At 41.8% G+C, this 18,783-nt stretch overlaps 1 protein-coding gene across 1 annotated transcript in view; it reads left to right on the forward strand.

The window, feature by feature from the left end:
* LOC141212854 (S-adenosyl-L-methionine-dependent tRNA 4-demethylwyosine synthase TYW1-like) overlaps positions 1-18,783 on the forward strand; it is a 273,215-nt gene that overhangs the window by 113,885 nt on the left and 140,547 nt on the right. Inside the window, exons 12-13 of the mRNA XM_073665131.1 lie at positions 4,795-4,972; positions 10,629-10,764. Coding sequence (XP_073521232.1) covers positions 4,795-4,972; positions 10,629-10,764 — 314 coding nt within the window. The remainder of the gene's footprint in view (positions 1-4,794; positions 4,973-10,628; positions 10,765-18,783) is intronic.

Here is an 18,783-nt window from a genome sequence, read left to right on the forward strand (position 1 = left end):
TTTAATCCCTAGACATTATATGCTGATGAGTCCCGTGGGTTGTGTAAAACAGTGACTGTATGAAAAATCATATGGGATGGCAGTTAGAAATATCAGTTGATCACTGTTTGGGACTGCCCACTGAGCTCTAAATCTTTGGAAGAACAGGGATTTAACTGAATGAATTACCTCGCATTGAACTATATTTCAGTGTGCGCCACTCCTTAGGCTTTATAATATGATGCTGGCAGATTACAAATGTGACCGGTGCCCTTTTAAAGGGAATCTGTCATTAAGTTTTTTGCTACCTAATCTGAGAGCAGCCTGATATAGGCAAAGACACTCTGAATCTAACGATAGATCACTTAGATTATTGGGTGCAGCCGTTCTGACACAAAATTCTTAGACTTGGTAATAGCAAAGATGAGACACCTAACCCTGCCCACACCAGACTCTATATGTACATTGTCTATTGACAGTGAGCTGCTTATCACGGGGTTGGGGAGGGCAGAGTTAGGCTAGCATACATGTGCTGCTGTGGTCTGGACACTGATAATCACCAAGTGATAAAACCTTCACTGTAAGAAAACGGCACGCAGCCTCACTTGCGACACATCGTTGAAATCTGTGTTTTAACCCCTACCTCATGCTGTCCTCAGATTACATAGCAAAAGTCTGCAGACACATTCACTTTAAAAACACATGAAGTTGAAAAATATTTAATAGGCTGAACTGGATGGACGCTTGTCTTTTTTCGGCCTTATAAACTATGTAACTATGTAATATGGGACTTCCAATGTTATCCTCTGTGTGTGTGCACATGTACAGAAAAAGTTATTTTTGCAGTGTGGCAGGACACCTTGTCTTGCCATTTGGGATTACCACTTGTATAAGGGCTCGTGCACATGGCCCTATTTATGGTCCAGGTACGATCTCATAAAACATTGTATCACACTCAGATAGTATTCTATGAGGCCGTGCACATGTCAGATGTTTTCCTCAGACTGAGCCTCAAAAAAAAATTTCTGCATGCCTGAGTTTGATCCATCGGGTTGCACTTGGCCATGCAAATGGAGTCCGTGAAAACAATTGGACTGCACTCTGATATCTGAATTCAGTCCGATTTCCACGGAGTGGTTAAAATGGAGAAATTTTTTTCTCCATCTTCTCCTCATCCGAGAAAATCACACTGTACTCACACTGGGATCAGAGTTTCATCAGAGTGTAATTTGCATAATCAACCGAATGGGAGAATACACGGTTGTCTGCACTTAGCCTAAAATAAGAGTACATGTCTGCAATAATGTTTAGGTAATTGGTAATATCCACGTGAATGCTGATTTCCCAGCAGAGCTGTGCCAAAGCATCACACACTCTGCCAGCTTGCCTTATTCCAGTGGTACAAAGCGAGGGGGGGCATACCTTTCTCATGCTCACTTGCCCATCCTCATGATTGAAAAGAAATCCTGATTCATCTCAACATCTCATCTTCTATTGCTCCATGGTCCAGTTGTGATGTTATCCTACCCATTGTAGGTGTTATTAATAGTGGTCAGGGGTGAGCTTGGTGACAGCTGTGCAAGCTTATGCACAACAAGCTGCAATGAACTGTGGGGTAGGGTACCATTCTCTTAGCCAGCATTATTTTTTTTACCCAATTTGTGCTACAGTGTTTGTGAATTGGATGTGATGGACTTGTCCTTAATCCTCATCGTGCCTTGGGTGTCCGTGATCTCGTCACTGATTGTTCTTTCTTGGACTGACCACTTTGGATAGGTACTAACTAGTGTTGAGCGAGTATGCCTCATTATCCATTTTGGCGCGTATGCTCGGGTGCTCACCGAGTATTTTGGCGTGCTCGGCATTTCTTTTACTGTCGCTGCAGCTGCAAGTGTTACGGCTGTTTGACAGGCAATCCCTGCATGTGTCACAGCTGTCTAACTGCTGTGACACTTGCAGCCACGTAAAGAAAGTGCCAAGCACGCCAAAATACTCGGCGAGCACCCGAGCATGCTCGCCGAAATGGTTAATGAGACATATTCGCTCAACACTAGTACTAACCACTACATACTATGAATACCCCACAACACCTGAGACTTTGGAGATGTTCTGACCCTGTCATCTTGCCACCACAATTAGGCCTTTGTCAAAATTGCTTAGATCCTTGCGCCTACTGATTTTTCTGACATCTGACTTCAAGAACGGACTGTTCACTTGATGAATGGATGTTTGGCTATCTAAGCACTATGGCTACCTACTGTTTGCCTTGACCTTCTTTTTAAAATAACCATCTTGTCTTCAGGCACCTTTAAACATTCATGCAATTCGGTCTGAGCATGGACCATAGTACTCAGACTGGCCGTGGCTCTCCCAACATGAGCTTTACTCTCTCATAGACATATATGAAGCTGTCACGCTCGGGTCAGGAGACCTGCGGCCAATCTGTACACAGCTCGATTTGCACAAATGTCTGAAGCCGACCTTAGACGTCCTACAAACCAGACGTCAACTGTGTAATAAATTAATATACATATTTATCATTTTTCATTTCCTTTATTTCTATTATTTAATCTAATACAGCAGAAATTGAATTGCCATGGTTAAGGAGTAATCGTCATGTTAATTTTTATTTTGTAAATCAACAGTGTGCATATAAATAATCAACTTTGATATATCACCAGAGAAATCCGCTTCCTTCACTTTTTGGACTGATCTTTCATTCTCAATTCACTGGTAAAATCTGTGTTCCGTGAACACAAATTTTCCCATTACTGAGCTAGGAGATGACAGTTGGTGCTTTTAAAATTCTATGGGCGAGATAGGAGGAGGTGTTGGAGGTAGACACAGGCATTCTGCTGCAAGAACTCCTGAAACCACAGGTCTCCATAGAACCTGTAAGCACCAACTGTCATCTCCTCCTGTCTCTGTAATGAGAACATCTGTATTCACTGAATACAGATTTTACCTGTGAAGTGAGAATTTTGAGAATGAATGATCAGTTCAGGAGGAGAAAGCAGCCGATTTCTCTGAGATGTTTTACAAAGTTGCTTATTTTCACGTGTACTATTGATTTCTGAAGTACGCTAATTCCATGCTTACTCTTTAGGTACTGTTTCATTTCAATCTTTTTTTTTTCTAAGGCATTAAAGATTGAATTTGTCACAGAGCAGTACAGTAAAAGATCTTTATTGACTTTGGCTTCTTTATTTCAGAGCCATTACTCTTAATCTGAAGTTTGTTCACACATTTATTTATTTATTTTAAATAGTCAAAAGTGAATAATATAAAGGGTAAATAAAGACCAGTCCTCCGACCACTTCTAGATAAATTAATCAGCTGTCCACAGACTATACCGTACTTTTCCCCACCATTCATATCAGACTAGAGATGACCAAGAAGAGAAATTAATACTGGTGGTTTATAAACGTCTGTTGAGTAAATGTAGTACCTTTAAATATGCCAAACCCGTAGGTTATTGTGTCTGTGTGTTTGCTAGACGATAAATATGTTTACTTGGTAAGCTCTGCTGCATATAAAGCTTAGAGCAAGTCAAAGTTTTTATAATGCCACATTTCAAGATCGAATTCTTTTTAAAATCCATTATTAACACTCCATAAAAAACTGATTTAAAGGGTTTGCCCTATCTTCTTTCCTCAAGAGCGAACTGCTCCTCTGTCTCCTGGCTTCTTCTTTGCTGCTGGGGCAGTTCGCTCCTGAAGATTTGACTTTTTGGATCAGTAGTACGATCACGCCACAAGTCCGAACTGCTATAAGCACAGACCCTTTTTGTCTAGGCAGCATGAGAGAAACACAGTGGTACTGAAGCTCCAGCGATCCGGCCAGCTTCACAGCGGCATGAGCAGGCCCTGAAGGATAGAGCTTTAAAGCAGCGCACACTGCTTGTCTAGGTCACTGGCCACTCAGACTGCAGAGTGGCCGGTAACCCAGGCACTAGCTGTACACCATAGAATTAAAAATCCCTCTGTTTTTTAAAGCACTTTGCAGCTGTACACCTTAATGAAGATGAGAAAACATCCTTTAAGTCTTGGAAGCTACGATTTCTCTCGCTTTGATTGACTACTTTCTATCTATACAGTGCAAGGGAAAAATGTGGTCAATCAGCTGCAGGAGCTGGAACTTGGCTAATCACAACTTCTAAATATTGGGGTCTCTATAGTGCTCACATGGCAGGGAGGATTCCAATGCTTGGCTTATACTCCTGGATATAAACAGGGATTTTGTTGAAAAAAAAAAAAAAAAAGCAAAACCAATAACTAACTAGTGCTTGTCTTACTTGCTTTTGCAATAGAGTATGGATCTGTGTCACTCCTTTATGCTTGACCCAATTTATGATTCATCAGTCCTATGGTGGACATTATGCCAAATATTTGGTGTACATGAACACAATGAAGCATAATGGGCACAATAGTTCACCTATAAAGTTTTTGTTGAGGAAGGTTTTCTGTGGAGAGGGTCTAAATTTTATTTTATTTTATTTTTTTTTTTTAGCGAACCCAGTGTATTACATATTATGTACTAGCCTGATCTCCACAAGAACTGGTAGCCCTATGTGCTACATATAACTCTGTCAACCAGCCCTGAACTGATAGGTGTCAGATGGCTGATGAACCCAGTCATGTTTGAGGCGTTTTGGACATTGGCTTTCAGTGTACCTAGAAGTTGTATTAGACAATAGATTGATTTCTTCCCTCTGTAGGAAAGCTAATTTCCTACAGTAGATAAAAACAGGAAGGCTGACATTAATTATAGAATAATAAGTTGTTTGCTTTGCTAATAGTCTCTTCTTTCTTGCAGGGGTACCCGGTGTGAAGGCTGATCGATTTGAGGAAGGCATGGCCATCAAGCACTGTGCATTGTCTTTAGTAGGGGAACCAATAATGTATCCTGAGATCAACAGATTTCTAAAATTACTTCATCACAAGGAAATCTCTAGTTTTTTAGTTACAAATGCACAATTCCCAGAAGAAATAAGGTATTGAGATGTTCTAATTCTGGATTTACATGATGTCTATTTTATGTGCAGTAATGGATTTTGGAATAGTATGTTGTCATTCTACCCTAAAATGGCATCATGTACAGACCAATGTGTTAGCTATATTCCCAAGTTAAAATTGTTAGGCTAACTGCTATTTGTCTATGGTCAGCTTTAAAGGGAATCGTTCAGTAGGATAATCTCACCGTAGCAGTTTATATGAGCATGTAGGTTAAAGGAATCTGTAGGTCAAAGGAATGATTCCTTGATATCTGTAATCCGATGTCTTATTTCAGAGAGATCATTTTTTTTTTTTTTATGTGAATGAGCTGTTCAGGACTATGGGCAGGACACTGATTTGCATGAGAATCTGTCTCCAGAGCTTATTTTAAAGGGAACCTGTCACTAAATTTGTCACATATCAGCTTAAAATATCAACTTATTCTGCGTTTGCGCTGCTTTCCCCAAATCCTTATGTAACCCCCATCCTGACTCCCCCCTGTATACCCCCGAAAAACCTTTTTAATTTCTCCCGCGTTGTATTCTAATCCGGTCCGTCCGGTCCGATGGCCGTGGCTTCGGACTCTCCACTCCTCCCCCAGTTGCTGCTCGCCGTCCTTGTCGTTGATGACGACTCCTGCTTCATCCTCATCGCCGTGAGAAATCTTGCACCTGTGCAGACAAATCGCGCCTTGCACATGCGCAGTATGCTTTGCCCGACTACGGGCAAAGCCGTAAAACAGAAGTGCGCATGCGCACAGCAATGGCCGTGAAATCCTTCTGGTACGCCATGCTAGCACATGCGCACTTGTGTTTTTCGGCTTTGCTTGTAGTTGGGCAAAGCATGCTGCACAGGCACGAGACGTGATTTGTCTACGCAGGTGCAAGATTTATCACGGCGATGAGGATGACGCAGACGGTGTCATTAATGTCCAAGGACGGCGAGCAGCAGCCGGGGGGAGGAGTGGAGAGTCCGAAGTCATGCCCATCAGACCGGACGGATCCGATTAAAATACAGCATGGGAGAAATTAAAAGGTTTTTCGATGGTATGCAGGAGGAGTCAGGGCGTTACATAAGGATTTGGGGAAAGAAGCGCAGGCGCTGAATAAGTTGATATTTTAAGCTGATATGTGACAAATTTGGTGACAGGTTCCTTTTAAAGAAAAGGGGATGTTATCCGTGTGAGACATGTAACGAACAAAAAACAGGAGAACTGAGCTTTGTCTCATAATAAACACTTTAGCAGCTGCAGCTCTCACAACTCTGCTGTATGCAACCCTGTCTGCCTGTGAGCTGGAAGCTGAAGCTGAGAGGAACCTGCTGATGTGTCAGGTATAATCACACACAGCTCTGCAGTGAGAGCGGAGAGGGGCTATCACACATCACACTGGTAATGCCCCCTTTTATTTGTAATAACGTCTGGTTAGCTGATTGTCATGCAGGTCAGTATCCGGCCCATAATCCTTAACAGCTCATTTACACAGAAGAAAAACATGTTTTACTCTAGAATAAGACATTGGATCGTGGATATCAAGGTATCTTTTTATTCAACTCCCTATGACCCGCTTGCCCATATACACATGTGGTCAAAATTGTTGGTACCCCTCGTTTAATGAAAGAAAAACCCACAATGGTCACAGAAATAACTTGAATCTGACAAAAGTAATAATAAATTAAAAATCTATGAAAATGAACAAATGAAAGTCAGTCATTGCTTTTCAACCCTGCTTGATTAAACGAGGGGTACCAACAATTTTGACTACTTGTGTAGCAGAACCACTCCCCTTCCCCCCAAGACTGGTACCATTCATAAAAAAAGCACCCTTCAAAATTGTCAAAACTTTAATCAACAAGTTTAATCCTTCAGGTGATTTCACAGTATTTAAAGAAAAGTGGAATAACTAGTGTAAAAAAAAATGTTAATTTTTCATTTACAGTATTGCTAACCATTCAACAGACCAGCATAGCTGGCCAGACTCAAGGCTATTACTTGGCCTTGGTTGCCTTTCAAACCATCAGGACCACATGATTGCTATCACAGGGTGCTGATGGGGTTGAGGAATGAGCCCCCTCTCTGTTAACCATGTAGATGCTGCTGTCCCTATTAACAATGGCATCTATGGGATTAAATGGCCACTATTTGCGCTTGCACTGACTGTGGCTGATGCAGTGGGATGTCAGCAAAACGTTCAGCATTTTTGCCCATAGGGGGCACTAATCTTTTATCCTCACGTCAGTAAAAAGGTATTAATTTGGTGTTGCACTAACCCAGTTATTTGTGTGTTTTATGTACCAGTCTCATCTTTTTTTTACTTAAATTCTTTAATAAGAACATTTTCCGGGCTACGTCCTGAATTTGAATGTCTTTAACACTGAATTAAAGGCTTTCTTGTAATGTTGTACATTTACGCAAATCCAGTTAATAAAACATCCCCTTCTATGTGAAGATCAAAAGTAAACTGTATAGCAACAAAATATTGAATTATTTGAAAACTGCCCTTTATTACCCTCCAGATTGCTTTGAGCTTTCGAGATGAATTTCAGACATATTTGTGTTAATCTTTCCTCCATTAAATGTTTCATTCCTTATTACAGTTATGCTGACAGGGCGAATCAAATCTGTGTGTGATTTCTGCATGCATTTTGTATCCTAATCGACTATTTGCTGTGTTACGCTCCTTTCAGACATAGAATTTCTTTCTGTGAGGACTTATTGATCTGAGTAAGATCATTTTTATTTTATTAATTTTTTTAATGTTACTCTTCTGGTAATGTAGTGCTGAGAAATGTATTGGATATGTAGTGTGGAGGACTAACATTTTTGTTTCAGTGAATACATAAAGATGGGTATCCATAAATGAGGTACAATGTACACTCCCTGACAGAAGTTATGTCGCTTATCCATGTTTATGTAAATAAAAGCTTATAACCTGACGTTAAATTCATCCATTGGTTTTATAAATTACTCTTTTGAAAGTTGAAACCCTCCCAAATTTGGTTTAGGTTAAGAAAATAAATTGGCATCAATGCTGAAATATTGATCATTTAATGAACACAGAATGGTCAGATTTTGGCAAGACAGAAGTTTTGTCGCCTGGTCATATAATGCACCCAATCCTAGTTTACATCCTCACCAGTGCTCCGTAAATGATCGGTTAATTAGTGGGTGTGTATAAAAAGAAACCCAGCACCCCAGACCTTCACTTGAACTGCAACTTGAGCTCTGACAACATGCCAAAAATCCACCCTGCGACCAAAGCCTTGATTATCAAGAGGCTGAAGACCAAATCCACTGCAGAGGTGGCTGGCACCTTTAATGTGTCTCAGCGTCAAGTACAAAGAATTAAAAAAAGATTTGAAGAGACTGGAGATGTGTTTGACAAGCCCAGGTCCGGCAGACCCCGCAAGACAACTGCTCAGGAGGAACGTTTGTTGGTTAGAAAATCCAAAGCAAGCCCCTCTTCCACTGCAGCAGAGCTCCAACAGGCCTAGTCACCTCAAGTCCCTGTGTCAACTAGAACAGTTTGTAGGATTCTGTCTCGAAATGGCCTCCATGGTCGAATCAGTGCCCAGAAGCCAGCACTAAACAAAAGGCAAATAAAAAAACATGTGGCATTTGCAAAGTCCCACAGCCTGCTAAACAGATGGACGCTGGAAAAGTGGCAGAAGGTGGATTTCTCTGATGAATCTTCAGTAGAATTACACCACAGCCGCCGCAAATACTGCAGGAGACCTACTGGAGCCCGTATGGATCCAAAATACACCCAGAAAACAGTTACATTTGGTGGTGGAAAGATCATGTTCTGGGGTTACATTCAGTATGGGGGTGTGCGAAACATATGCAAGGTGGAAGGCAATATCAATAGCCTAAAATATCAAGAAGTATTAGCTACCTCTTACATTCCAAATCATAAAAGGGGTCAAATTGTGCAGCAGGATGGTGCTCCATCTCATACATCCATCTCTACAACAAAGTCCCTCCAGGCAAAAAAAGATCAAGGTGCTCAAGGACTGGCCAGCTCAGTCACCAGACATGAACATCATTGAGCATGTTTGGGGCAGGATGAAAGCGGAAGCTTGGAAGACAAAACCAAAGAATCTAGATGACCTCTGGGAGGCATGTAAGACTGCATTCTTTGCTATTAATGATGACTTCATTAATAAATTGTATGGATCATTGTTGAACCGCATGGATGCAGTCCTTCAAGCTCATGGAAGTCACACAAAATATTAAATATGACTAATAGCACCACAACTTCATTCACCAATGTTATGCCACATATTTGTATTTTAAGATAATTATTTGTTGGGATATCACATTACTTTCTGTGGGCGACAAAACTTCTGTCTTGCCAAAATCTGACCATTCTGTGTTCATTCAATGATCAATATTTCAGCAGTGATGACAATTTATTTTCTTAACCTAAACCAAATTTGGGAGGGTTTCAGCTTTCAAGAGTAATTTCTAAAACCAATGGATGAATTTAACGTCAGGTTATAAGCTTTTATTTACATAACATGGATAAGCGACATAACTTCTGTCAGGGAGTGTAGGGCTGGCGACTAATCTGAATAACTGTAAAATTGGTTTCAATGTCGCCCCCTCTTTGCCTCCCCAAGGCAGAGTCATCTTGTGCTTTTTGGGAGCTGTGCGATGTTGAGCTGGCTGAACAGGTGCTGCTCTCTTTCCCGCTAGCTCGGGCTCCCAACAACAGGAGCACAGATAGGACTGCAGTTAGATACGTTTAGCACGGCCCAGCTACAGGCGTGGATGCGCTAGCTGCGTACTGACTGAAATAGAAAGCATGGACCACCCTCGTGTCCACCACTTGTAGCCTTTAAATGGAACTTGTCAGCTAATTCACGCTTTTAAAAGGAATCTGTCAGCAGGCGTTTGCAATGCAATCTGAGAGCAGCATGATGTAGGGGCAGAGACCCTGTTTCCAGCGATGTCACTTACTAGACTGTGTTGTTCGGTTTCGATAAAATCCGTGTTTTGTGAGCAGGAGATGATCACTAGAGGACTTGGTGTCTTGTTCCTTTTGGTCCATCCATGCTCTCACCACTGCTTTAGCAGCTTTCTATTACTTTGGTAGCTTTCTATGTACACTGTAATCGATGGTGTGAATGGGGTTATACCCTGGTCGGCATTCTGAACTCTGCTCATCTGCAGCATATAAAATTGTGATTCTACCACAACTGCTGCGCTCGGTAAACTAAATGATACATTGCTAGAATCAGGGTCTCTGCCCCATAAATCAGGCTGCTGTCAGATTACAAAGCAAAAACCTGCTGACAGATTCCCGTTAACAAGTCTTTTCAGGCTCCCATACCTCTTTTGTCTTCTATGGCTGAAGTGTGCCTCCATTCTCAAATCTTGTCGACACCTTTCTGTTCCTCCTTGAATCATAAGATATACTATGGCCCCCGTGCCTTCTCAAACTTTGTGTCTGAGAGGGTCAACCCTTAATCCTCTTTCTGTATGGATCGTGCATGTTTTTTCTTTCTGTGTAGTCTGTCCTGTGCTGAAGAGGATTTAAGGATTAACCTCACAGTATATAATATATTATTCAGTAATAAATTACATAGTTACTTTTTCTTTAATTGTGCATATTGTATATTTGTCGTAATATTGATTTTCACCATTGTTGTCAGGTCTCTGGAGCCAGTCACACAGTTGTATGTGAGTGTGGATGCAAGTACTAAGGACAGCCTTAAGAAAATTGATCGCCCACTCTTTAAGGATTTTTGGCAAAGGTTTCTTGACAGCTTGACGGCTTTGGCAGAAAAGGTAAAATGTGGAATTTTTTTTAACAGTGTGGTACTTGACACAAATGTAAGTGCTTATAACAGTAGCTGTTTTCTTGCTCATCTTGGCATCTTTGTGTATAACCATAGTTATATGGCTGAATTTTAAAGCAATTTCCTAATTAAGGAGCAAACTCTAAATAGACCAGATGTTCGGATCGCCCTCTTCTGTTAATCTGTCTGGTATTAGATTTAACATAAAAAGAAATGTGTACTTGTGCTGCAGACATTAGGCGGCTGTATCTTTTATAACTGCTGACAATTATGCTTTTCACTCATTTATTATTTCGTCATATTGTTGTGCTGTATAGTTTTAGAAATATACATGTACTTGGAAGTCATTCATTTTTTATTCCCTTTTTTAAGACAAAGTTGAGTAGTAAAGAATTCTCATTAACCCTTATGGTCAGGACAATATCAAACAAACAATTTTTGAAAAATGCAAAAAGAATCTGAATTCTGAAATATAATGAAAGCGTATCGTATCACTGTTCCCTCTGGCAAATAGTGAACATGTCACCTATAATTATCCACTTTTTCATTAAAGTGTAATGTTTTTAAAGCCTTACATACAAAGCACATTTGTGGCTGAAAATGTCACACAAAAAATCCTTAGATGCACAACACAAAAGTTTGTGATTTGCAGAGTACACACATGCCGCATATGCCTATAGTACAGGCTGCTACATAGACCGAAAATCTCTGATTCTGATGCCAGTTAACGTCTACGTAATGGGTCCAGTTATGGGGGCATTCAGAGAGCACATATATTTCTCATTGGTTAGAGTAGATGATAAAAACTAGGCTGTGATCTTGTACCCTGATGCACCACGAACCTCAAAGTAAAACGTTTTTATGCTGCTCCGTGATTTAATAGAAGTGCTACACACCTAGTATTGCATGTAAAATATTGAGCCTGAAAGATTCTGGACTGAAAAAGAAACTTTCACCAGGTTTTTGCTATGTAATCTAAGAGCAGCATGATGTAGGATTAGAGACCCTGATTTCAACAATGTGCCACTTGCTGGTCTGCATGCTGTCATTTGATAAAATCACTGTTTTCTCTGCTTCAGATTTAGCATACTTCCGAATGCTGAGCTCTATATAACACCACCAAGTGGCGTACAGCCAATGCCGGCAGGCCACGCGACTGCTATGGGGCCCGTGAGCCGGGAACTGGGGCGGTGTCGGGGCTCGCTGCCAGCCTCCCCTCCACCCGTTAGCGCGACCAGTGATGATTGAGAAGGGAGCGTCAGCTTTCACCCCCATCATTCTGCCTCGGCTCCTGACGTGTCAGAGCAGCAGGCACGATGATGTCACTACAGTGCGCCTGCTGTTCTGAGATGTGCGGCGCTTCACACCACACGGACAGGAGACCGGACAATCGGGTGGAACGAGGAGAGTCGAGTATTGTGTTTTTTTTTTTTTTCAAATCCGTGACTGGTGGCCATAATATTGTATGGGGGACTATGTGGGGTCCATTATATTGTATGGGGGACTATGTGGGGTCCATTATATTGTATGGCGGACTATGTGGGGACCATTATATTGTATGGGGGACTATGTGGGGTCCATTATATTGTATGGAGGACCATGGGGAGTGTATTATATTGTATGGAGGACCATGAGGCGTGCATTATATTGTACGGAGAACCATGGGGAGTGCATTATATTGTACAGAGGCCCATGGGGAGTGCATTATACTATATGGAGGATTATGGGTGCCCATTATACTATGTGGAAGGCTATGTAGGGCCATTGTAATATTTGGAGCGCTATGTGCGGGCCATTATACTGTGGAGGAATTCACCATGGGGTTATTATTCTGTGTTTGGGGGACACTTTTGTTGGCATCATACTTTATGGGGACAATGAAAAAAGAATCTAGGACTTCAACAGAAGAAAAACTACTATGTAAAGGCTGGAAAGTTGTGAGGTCTCCTCTTCTGTGACCCTGACAATTATTTAACTTTTTTTTTTTTTTGGAGGGGGCCCAATTAGAACTTTTGCTGTGGGGCTCCATGATTTCTACGCCCCTGACACCATCCACAGCAGCTTTCTGTGTATACTGTATATTGACAAAAAGCTGCAAATCATTGTTGGGGGTGTGGTTACACAAGGCAGTTGACTAGGAGGCCCAAGACACCTAGTCCTGCACTAATAATCTGCCGATAAAACAGATTTTTTTTTTCTTCTATCATTGAAAAAGCAAAACACAGCATAGTTGGTGACGCATCACTGGGTCCAATGCTCTTGTCCATATAGTGAATGATCGCTGGACACACAGCCGTCTTTGTAAGTTTTCGTGGACTTTAAAAGGGTTGTCTCATAAAAAATGGATTTACTCTATTACTTCATGCATAAGTTTTTCATTAAATATTTTAATATGCTTCTGTCACATACTTGCGCTTTTGAATTTTTACTTTTGCTACTCCTATTGTATAAAAGATCATTCTATGCATGGCTGGCTTCAGAATATAATAAACTACAGCTCTCAATGAGCCCAGGTGTCAGTCGGCCTTGATGAGAGCCACGTGTGTCTTTTAAGAACAAAGTCCCACTTGGCATTGTGTTTGCACTGTGCATCTACCACTGTCTTACTGCAAACGTTTGGAATATTCTGTAATTTTAGGCAGAACGTTCCTGCTGTCAGTGGGGTGCTAAACTTTCAAATTGGCTTAAGTAACTCTAAATTAGCAAGTCAATTAGAGTTCTTCTTTATTTCCATTGCTGTTACCATTATACTAGTGAGCAGAGAGGGTAGAAGTGGTCAATAGCCTGAGCAGGTGCATGGCTTATTATGAGATAATATGAGCATAAGGAGGCTAATTTCCTCAGCACGGCCTGCAGTGCAGAGTCTGACATCTGCTACAAAATGCATCATTATATATATGTGTGGCTGCCTGACGCTGTCTAACTTTATTTTCTAAAGACATTGATTTAACTGCCTGAAAAGCTCATTTACCAGTAGATGGAGAGAAGCAACTTGCCAAAAACACATAAAATGGCTAAAGAAATTGTTACAGGTCTTGTACATTTTCATATGCAGGTGAGGATGTTCTTGATTAAAGGGGTAGTCCTAAGTCGAGGATAAATCTGTATATAGAGACTCCTAATAAAAAAACACTTTCATTGATTAGCAACATGCTATTTAATTGATTGATTGTTTTTCTTAATCTGCTCTTACATATTCTCATTGGCTGGAGCTATGTTAGTATTGAAGGCGTTGTTCACTGTTTTGATATTGATGAGCTATCCTTAGAATTGCTCTTCAATATCAGATCAGTGGAGGTCTGACACCCATCATTGATTAGCTAATATCAGCTCCGATGTGAAGGTGTACAGAGCTGAGACAGCATGGGTCCATCATACTGCTACAGCTCAGGTCTCAGGTTTCTCACTGAGGGTAAAATGACAATGTTAAACAGTTGAAACCCCTCCTATACAGTAAAAACCCAGGCCACCCAGTAGGTCATTGGCTGGCTACAGGTGGACGGGGTGTCAGCTGCGGTGATCTTTATTTGAAATGTGTTTACTTAAGGGGAACTCCTATTTAATAGAGCTCAGTTTAGTATAGAAAAGAGCTGGTTCTTTTTGTTGAGCAGAGCGAAATAATCCGGGTACACCAAAGAGCCGGACTACCCATCACTACTGATACCAGCTGTATGGTGAGCATGCTCGGTTTAGGCACTGTATATCTGATACAGTGGTTTCTCAAAAATAAGACCAAGTATGATTTTCCAGGATTTGTGGAGTAAGCTTGAAATATAATCCCTAGTTGCAGTCAGAGCCGGCATTAGGGGTGGAGTGGAACTGGGCAATTTCTCAAGGCCTCACTATATTAGAGGTCCGAGGTTAAGACTGCTTATGGTCCTGTGACAATGATGTGACCAAATATCCTTTAAACTCTGCAAATTGTCTCTTCAGAGAGGAAGAGCACTAGAACTCTAGTGCCACCTATAGTAAGTAGCAATCCTAAAAGTCAATATCGACCCTTTAACAAGCCTTGTCACATAACTGAGGATAAAAGCCAGAACCAGAAACTTAATTTGCAGACTACACTGACGAGGGGCGGTACCCTGAAACACAAAATGTGAGTTCTGGTTTGCCTGGGTGAGAGGCGTAAGACCGATATCCGAGGGGGTAACGTTTCTCCTTGCGGAGAATGACAGGATAAGCATGTCAAGGTGAGGAGACTTTTTAGGCCCCAATGCTCCTCTGAGTAATATGAAAATTGTCCCTTAAGTCTCCTTGCCTTGACATGCTTAACGTGTCACTCTCTGCAAGGAGGAATGTTACCCCTTGGATACCCTTTTAGCTCTGGTAGTCTAAAGAAATTGAGGAGACAGACTGTTATGTACTGTGTGTGTGTGCGTACGCGCACGTATGTATGTATGTATATGCATACGTACATACATACGTACATATATATGTGTATGTGCAGTGTGAGTATGTAATGATAGGATTATAATTGAATACATGTTGATTTTTTGTTCTAGAATAAATGTGGATTGTTGTTCCTGGCAAAAAATGACATCCGCTGAAAATAAACTCTAACCCGGCTTTCTGAGCAAAAAATAGTATAAGATCTGGTCTTATTTTAGGGGACTCATGGTAACTATGACCTTTTACCATGACTAGATCATTAATGTAAAAGTTGCATTGTGCGATTTAATCCATTCATGTTGATTAATTTGTCATTTTATTTGTGCATGATTCTGTATTTACACAGAAATCGACTTAAGCCTCCCCCGCCCCCATGGAAGGAGCGAGAAAGCCTTATTGCCAAGCAGAACACTACACAGTATGCGTGCGTACCTTACTGAATTCAGGTAGTGGCTACAAGAATGGAGGAGGGTACAGTTTTCTTTTTCCGATTTTACAAAATAATAGGATTTCAGAGACCATAACATTGAGGACCTGCAGGACCGCCGCTCATCTGCATTTATATGGAAGAAGGTTGAGCCGCTCCTAAACGATCTCTGCAAAAAAATGGGCCATCAATGTTATTGACAGCAAAAATCCCTTCTTAAGTTTTTTTTTTGTATAGTAACTAAAAAGATTTTGGGCGTTTTTAAAGGGAATCTGTCTGCAGGTTTTTGCCATTTTATCTGAGAGTAGCATAACACCTTGATTCCAGGGATGTGTCTCTCATAAGGCTGTGATGTAATTTTAATTAAAACAGTGTTTCAACAGCAGGAGACTAAGGCTGCGTGCCCACTATGCGGTTTTTAAGCGTTTCCGCAGCATAATTTCCGCCGTGGAAATGCTTAAACGCTTGGTAGAAGGCCTGCCATGTTCCACAATGATAATCCGCATGTGCTGTGCAGATGCTGCGGAAATTTCCACTGCGGATTATCACTGCTGAAAAATCTGCAGCACATTAATTAATTTTGTGGAATCGCAGCGTTTTAGGTGTCATTGATTTGCATTGGACCGCATAACATCCGCATGACTACATGTGCACATGCTTATATTAAGCGATTCAATGCGCGGACTGGACCTGGGTCTGGAGAAGAGGAGACTCTCCTCCAGACCAGGGTACCATAGTACCTTTAGTTAAAAAATAATTAAAATAAAAAATAAACATGTACTTACCTTCTTATGGCCCCCTGTCTGCTCCCGGCGGTGCTGCTGGCTCTTTGGCAGCTCACGGTGGTAAAAGGACCTTCCATGACGTCATTTAGTCATGTGACAGGTCACACGACTGCTGACATCGGCGGTCACGTGACATGTCACATGACTAAATGACATCATGGAAGGACGTTTTACACCACCGCGAGCCACGGGAGACCAGGGGCCATCGGATGGTGAGTATAATGTTTTTGTCAAGTTGTCAAGCACTTTTCCAAGTGATGCTAAAATTGCTTGGAAAGCGCTTGACAACCCGCATATGAAAAACGCTTCACAAATGCTTCTACCTGGCAGAAAAAAACGCATGTAAAATCCATATGTGTTTTTTCTGCAAGAGAGATGCAGAAATGCTCAGGAAAAATCCTCAGCATTTCTGCATCGTGGACACATAGCTTAATACTGCCAGACTACAGCTCACATGACCTGCAGTCAGGCTAATGTGTGTAACCCTGCCCCCACCACTGAGTAGCAGCTTCCTCACAATGCACAGTGTACACAGGAAGCTGCCAGTTGGGTTATACACAGCAGAAGACTTGGCTCTGCTACATCTACATGAGAGAAAACAGATTCTATGAAAACTACACCAAGCAGCCGAGTAAGTGATACATCCCCGGAATCAGGCTCTCTTGCTCTGTTAGGCTCTTATCGGATTCCCTTTTTCAATTTAGGAGTCAAAGGCACCTTAATAAAACAATTCTTAATATTTTCAAGTTTTTTGGCAGAAAAACCCCTTCAAAATCCAGATTAAAATCAAGAATAGCTCATGTAAAAGTGGTGGACAACTTATTTAATAGCAATTAGCCACAAGCGGTGCCCCATTGTAATGGCTGTGCATGCTGCCCCCCTGCCAGTTTTCTCTTTGTTCCTATGCTACAAAACTCTTAAAGCACCACTCCAGCGTTTTTTTTTTTTTTTCAGCGCTGGAGTGGTGCTATAAATGTAAGACCATTGCCCCCGGTCATATATTCACCCTCCTGTGTCTTCACCTTTTTTTCGCCACCACTCCAGTCCCCCGCGCCATCTTGTGACAGTAGCTTCTGATTGGCCGTAAGTCAGAAGCTATGTCACACACTCTCAGTACAAGTCTATGAGAAACAGAACGAGGCTCTCATAGACTTATATTGAAAAGTGATCACTGGAGCTGCGAGCAGATGACTTTTCGCCAGAGACCGACCCGAGCAATGCTGGAAACGGATGAAAACGCTGGAAGGGGAGTATGAGACAGGGGGCAGGAGACTTACATTTAAATCACCACTCCAGCAATGCAATAAAAAATCCCGCTGGAGTGGTGCTTTAAGCTAGCACATTAAAATCAATGAGATGGCTACCATATCAAATATTAGACAAAATGATACCTCTCGGCTTAAGCCCCCGTCTCACATAGCGAGATCGCTAGCGAGATCGTTGCTGAGTCACGGTTTTGGTGACGCAACAGCGACCTCACCAGCGATGTCGCTATGTGTGACACTTTTCAACGATCAGGCCCCTGCTGTGAGGTCGCTGATCGCTGCAAAGTGTCCTGGACCATTTTTTGGTCGTTGCTCTCCCGCTGGTCAGCACACATCGCTGTGTGTGACCAGCGGGAGCAGCGATCAGGCTGGTAACTATGGTAAACATCGGGTTACTAGGAGCACACGCGCACTTAGTAACCCGTTGTTTATCATGGTTACGAGCCTGCTAAAGTGAGCGGTAACCTCCCGCTCACTGTAGCAGAGTGGTAACCATGATAAACAGCAGGTTACTAAGTGCGCGTGTGCCCCTAGTAACCCGATGTTTACCATAGTTACCAGCCTGCTCCTGCTTCAGCAGGCTCGTAACCAGGAGCAGGACATCGTGGAAAGATTCTTTCCACGATGTCGCTGCTCCCCTGATCGTTGGTGAGCCTGCCTGTTTGACAGCTCACCAGCGACCACATAGCGACGCAGCAACGATCCCTGACAGGTCGTATCGTTGTCGGGATCGTTGCAGCGTCGCTAAGTGTGACGGGGCCTTTAGAAAGGGTCATAAGCGTTCATCTTGCAACCAATTAGTACCTTTTAATGAATCCAGATAAGTCTTGATTCTTATGTAATTTACTGACATATAATTGGGTAAATGAGCATTTTTTCTGTGCAGATCACAAATCATTCTGCTTGCATGGCTAGAAATCTCAGCACTGGAGCTAAGATTTGCTAAGTGTCTTCTGATGCCACCAATAAGCTGTGATTTGGGCAGCGTGACAGACCTATCAACTTAAAACCCTTGCATATTTCTCTAATACTCCATGATTTTAAGGAGAGCGAAGCAGTCAAAAAAAAATCCTCACTCCTTGGGAATGCCATTTGTAATTTAGGATGTCATTAAGAGACTTGCAGAGTTGCTGCAAAAA

The sequence above is a fragment of the Phyllobates terribilis genome, unplaced genomic scaffold (genome assembly GCF_046119375.1).
Source record: "Phyllobates terribilis strain yellow unplaced genomic scaffold, ASM4611937v1 Scaffold_2__4_contigs__length_985480577, whole genome shotgun sequence".
NCBI classification, from domain to species: domain Eukaryota; kingdom Metazoa; phylum Chordata; class Amphibia; order Anura; family Dendrobatidae; genus Phyllobates; species Phyllobates terribilis.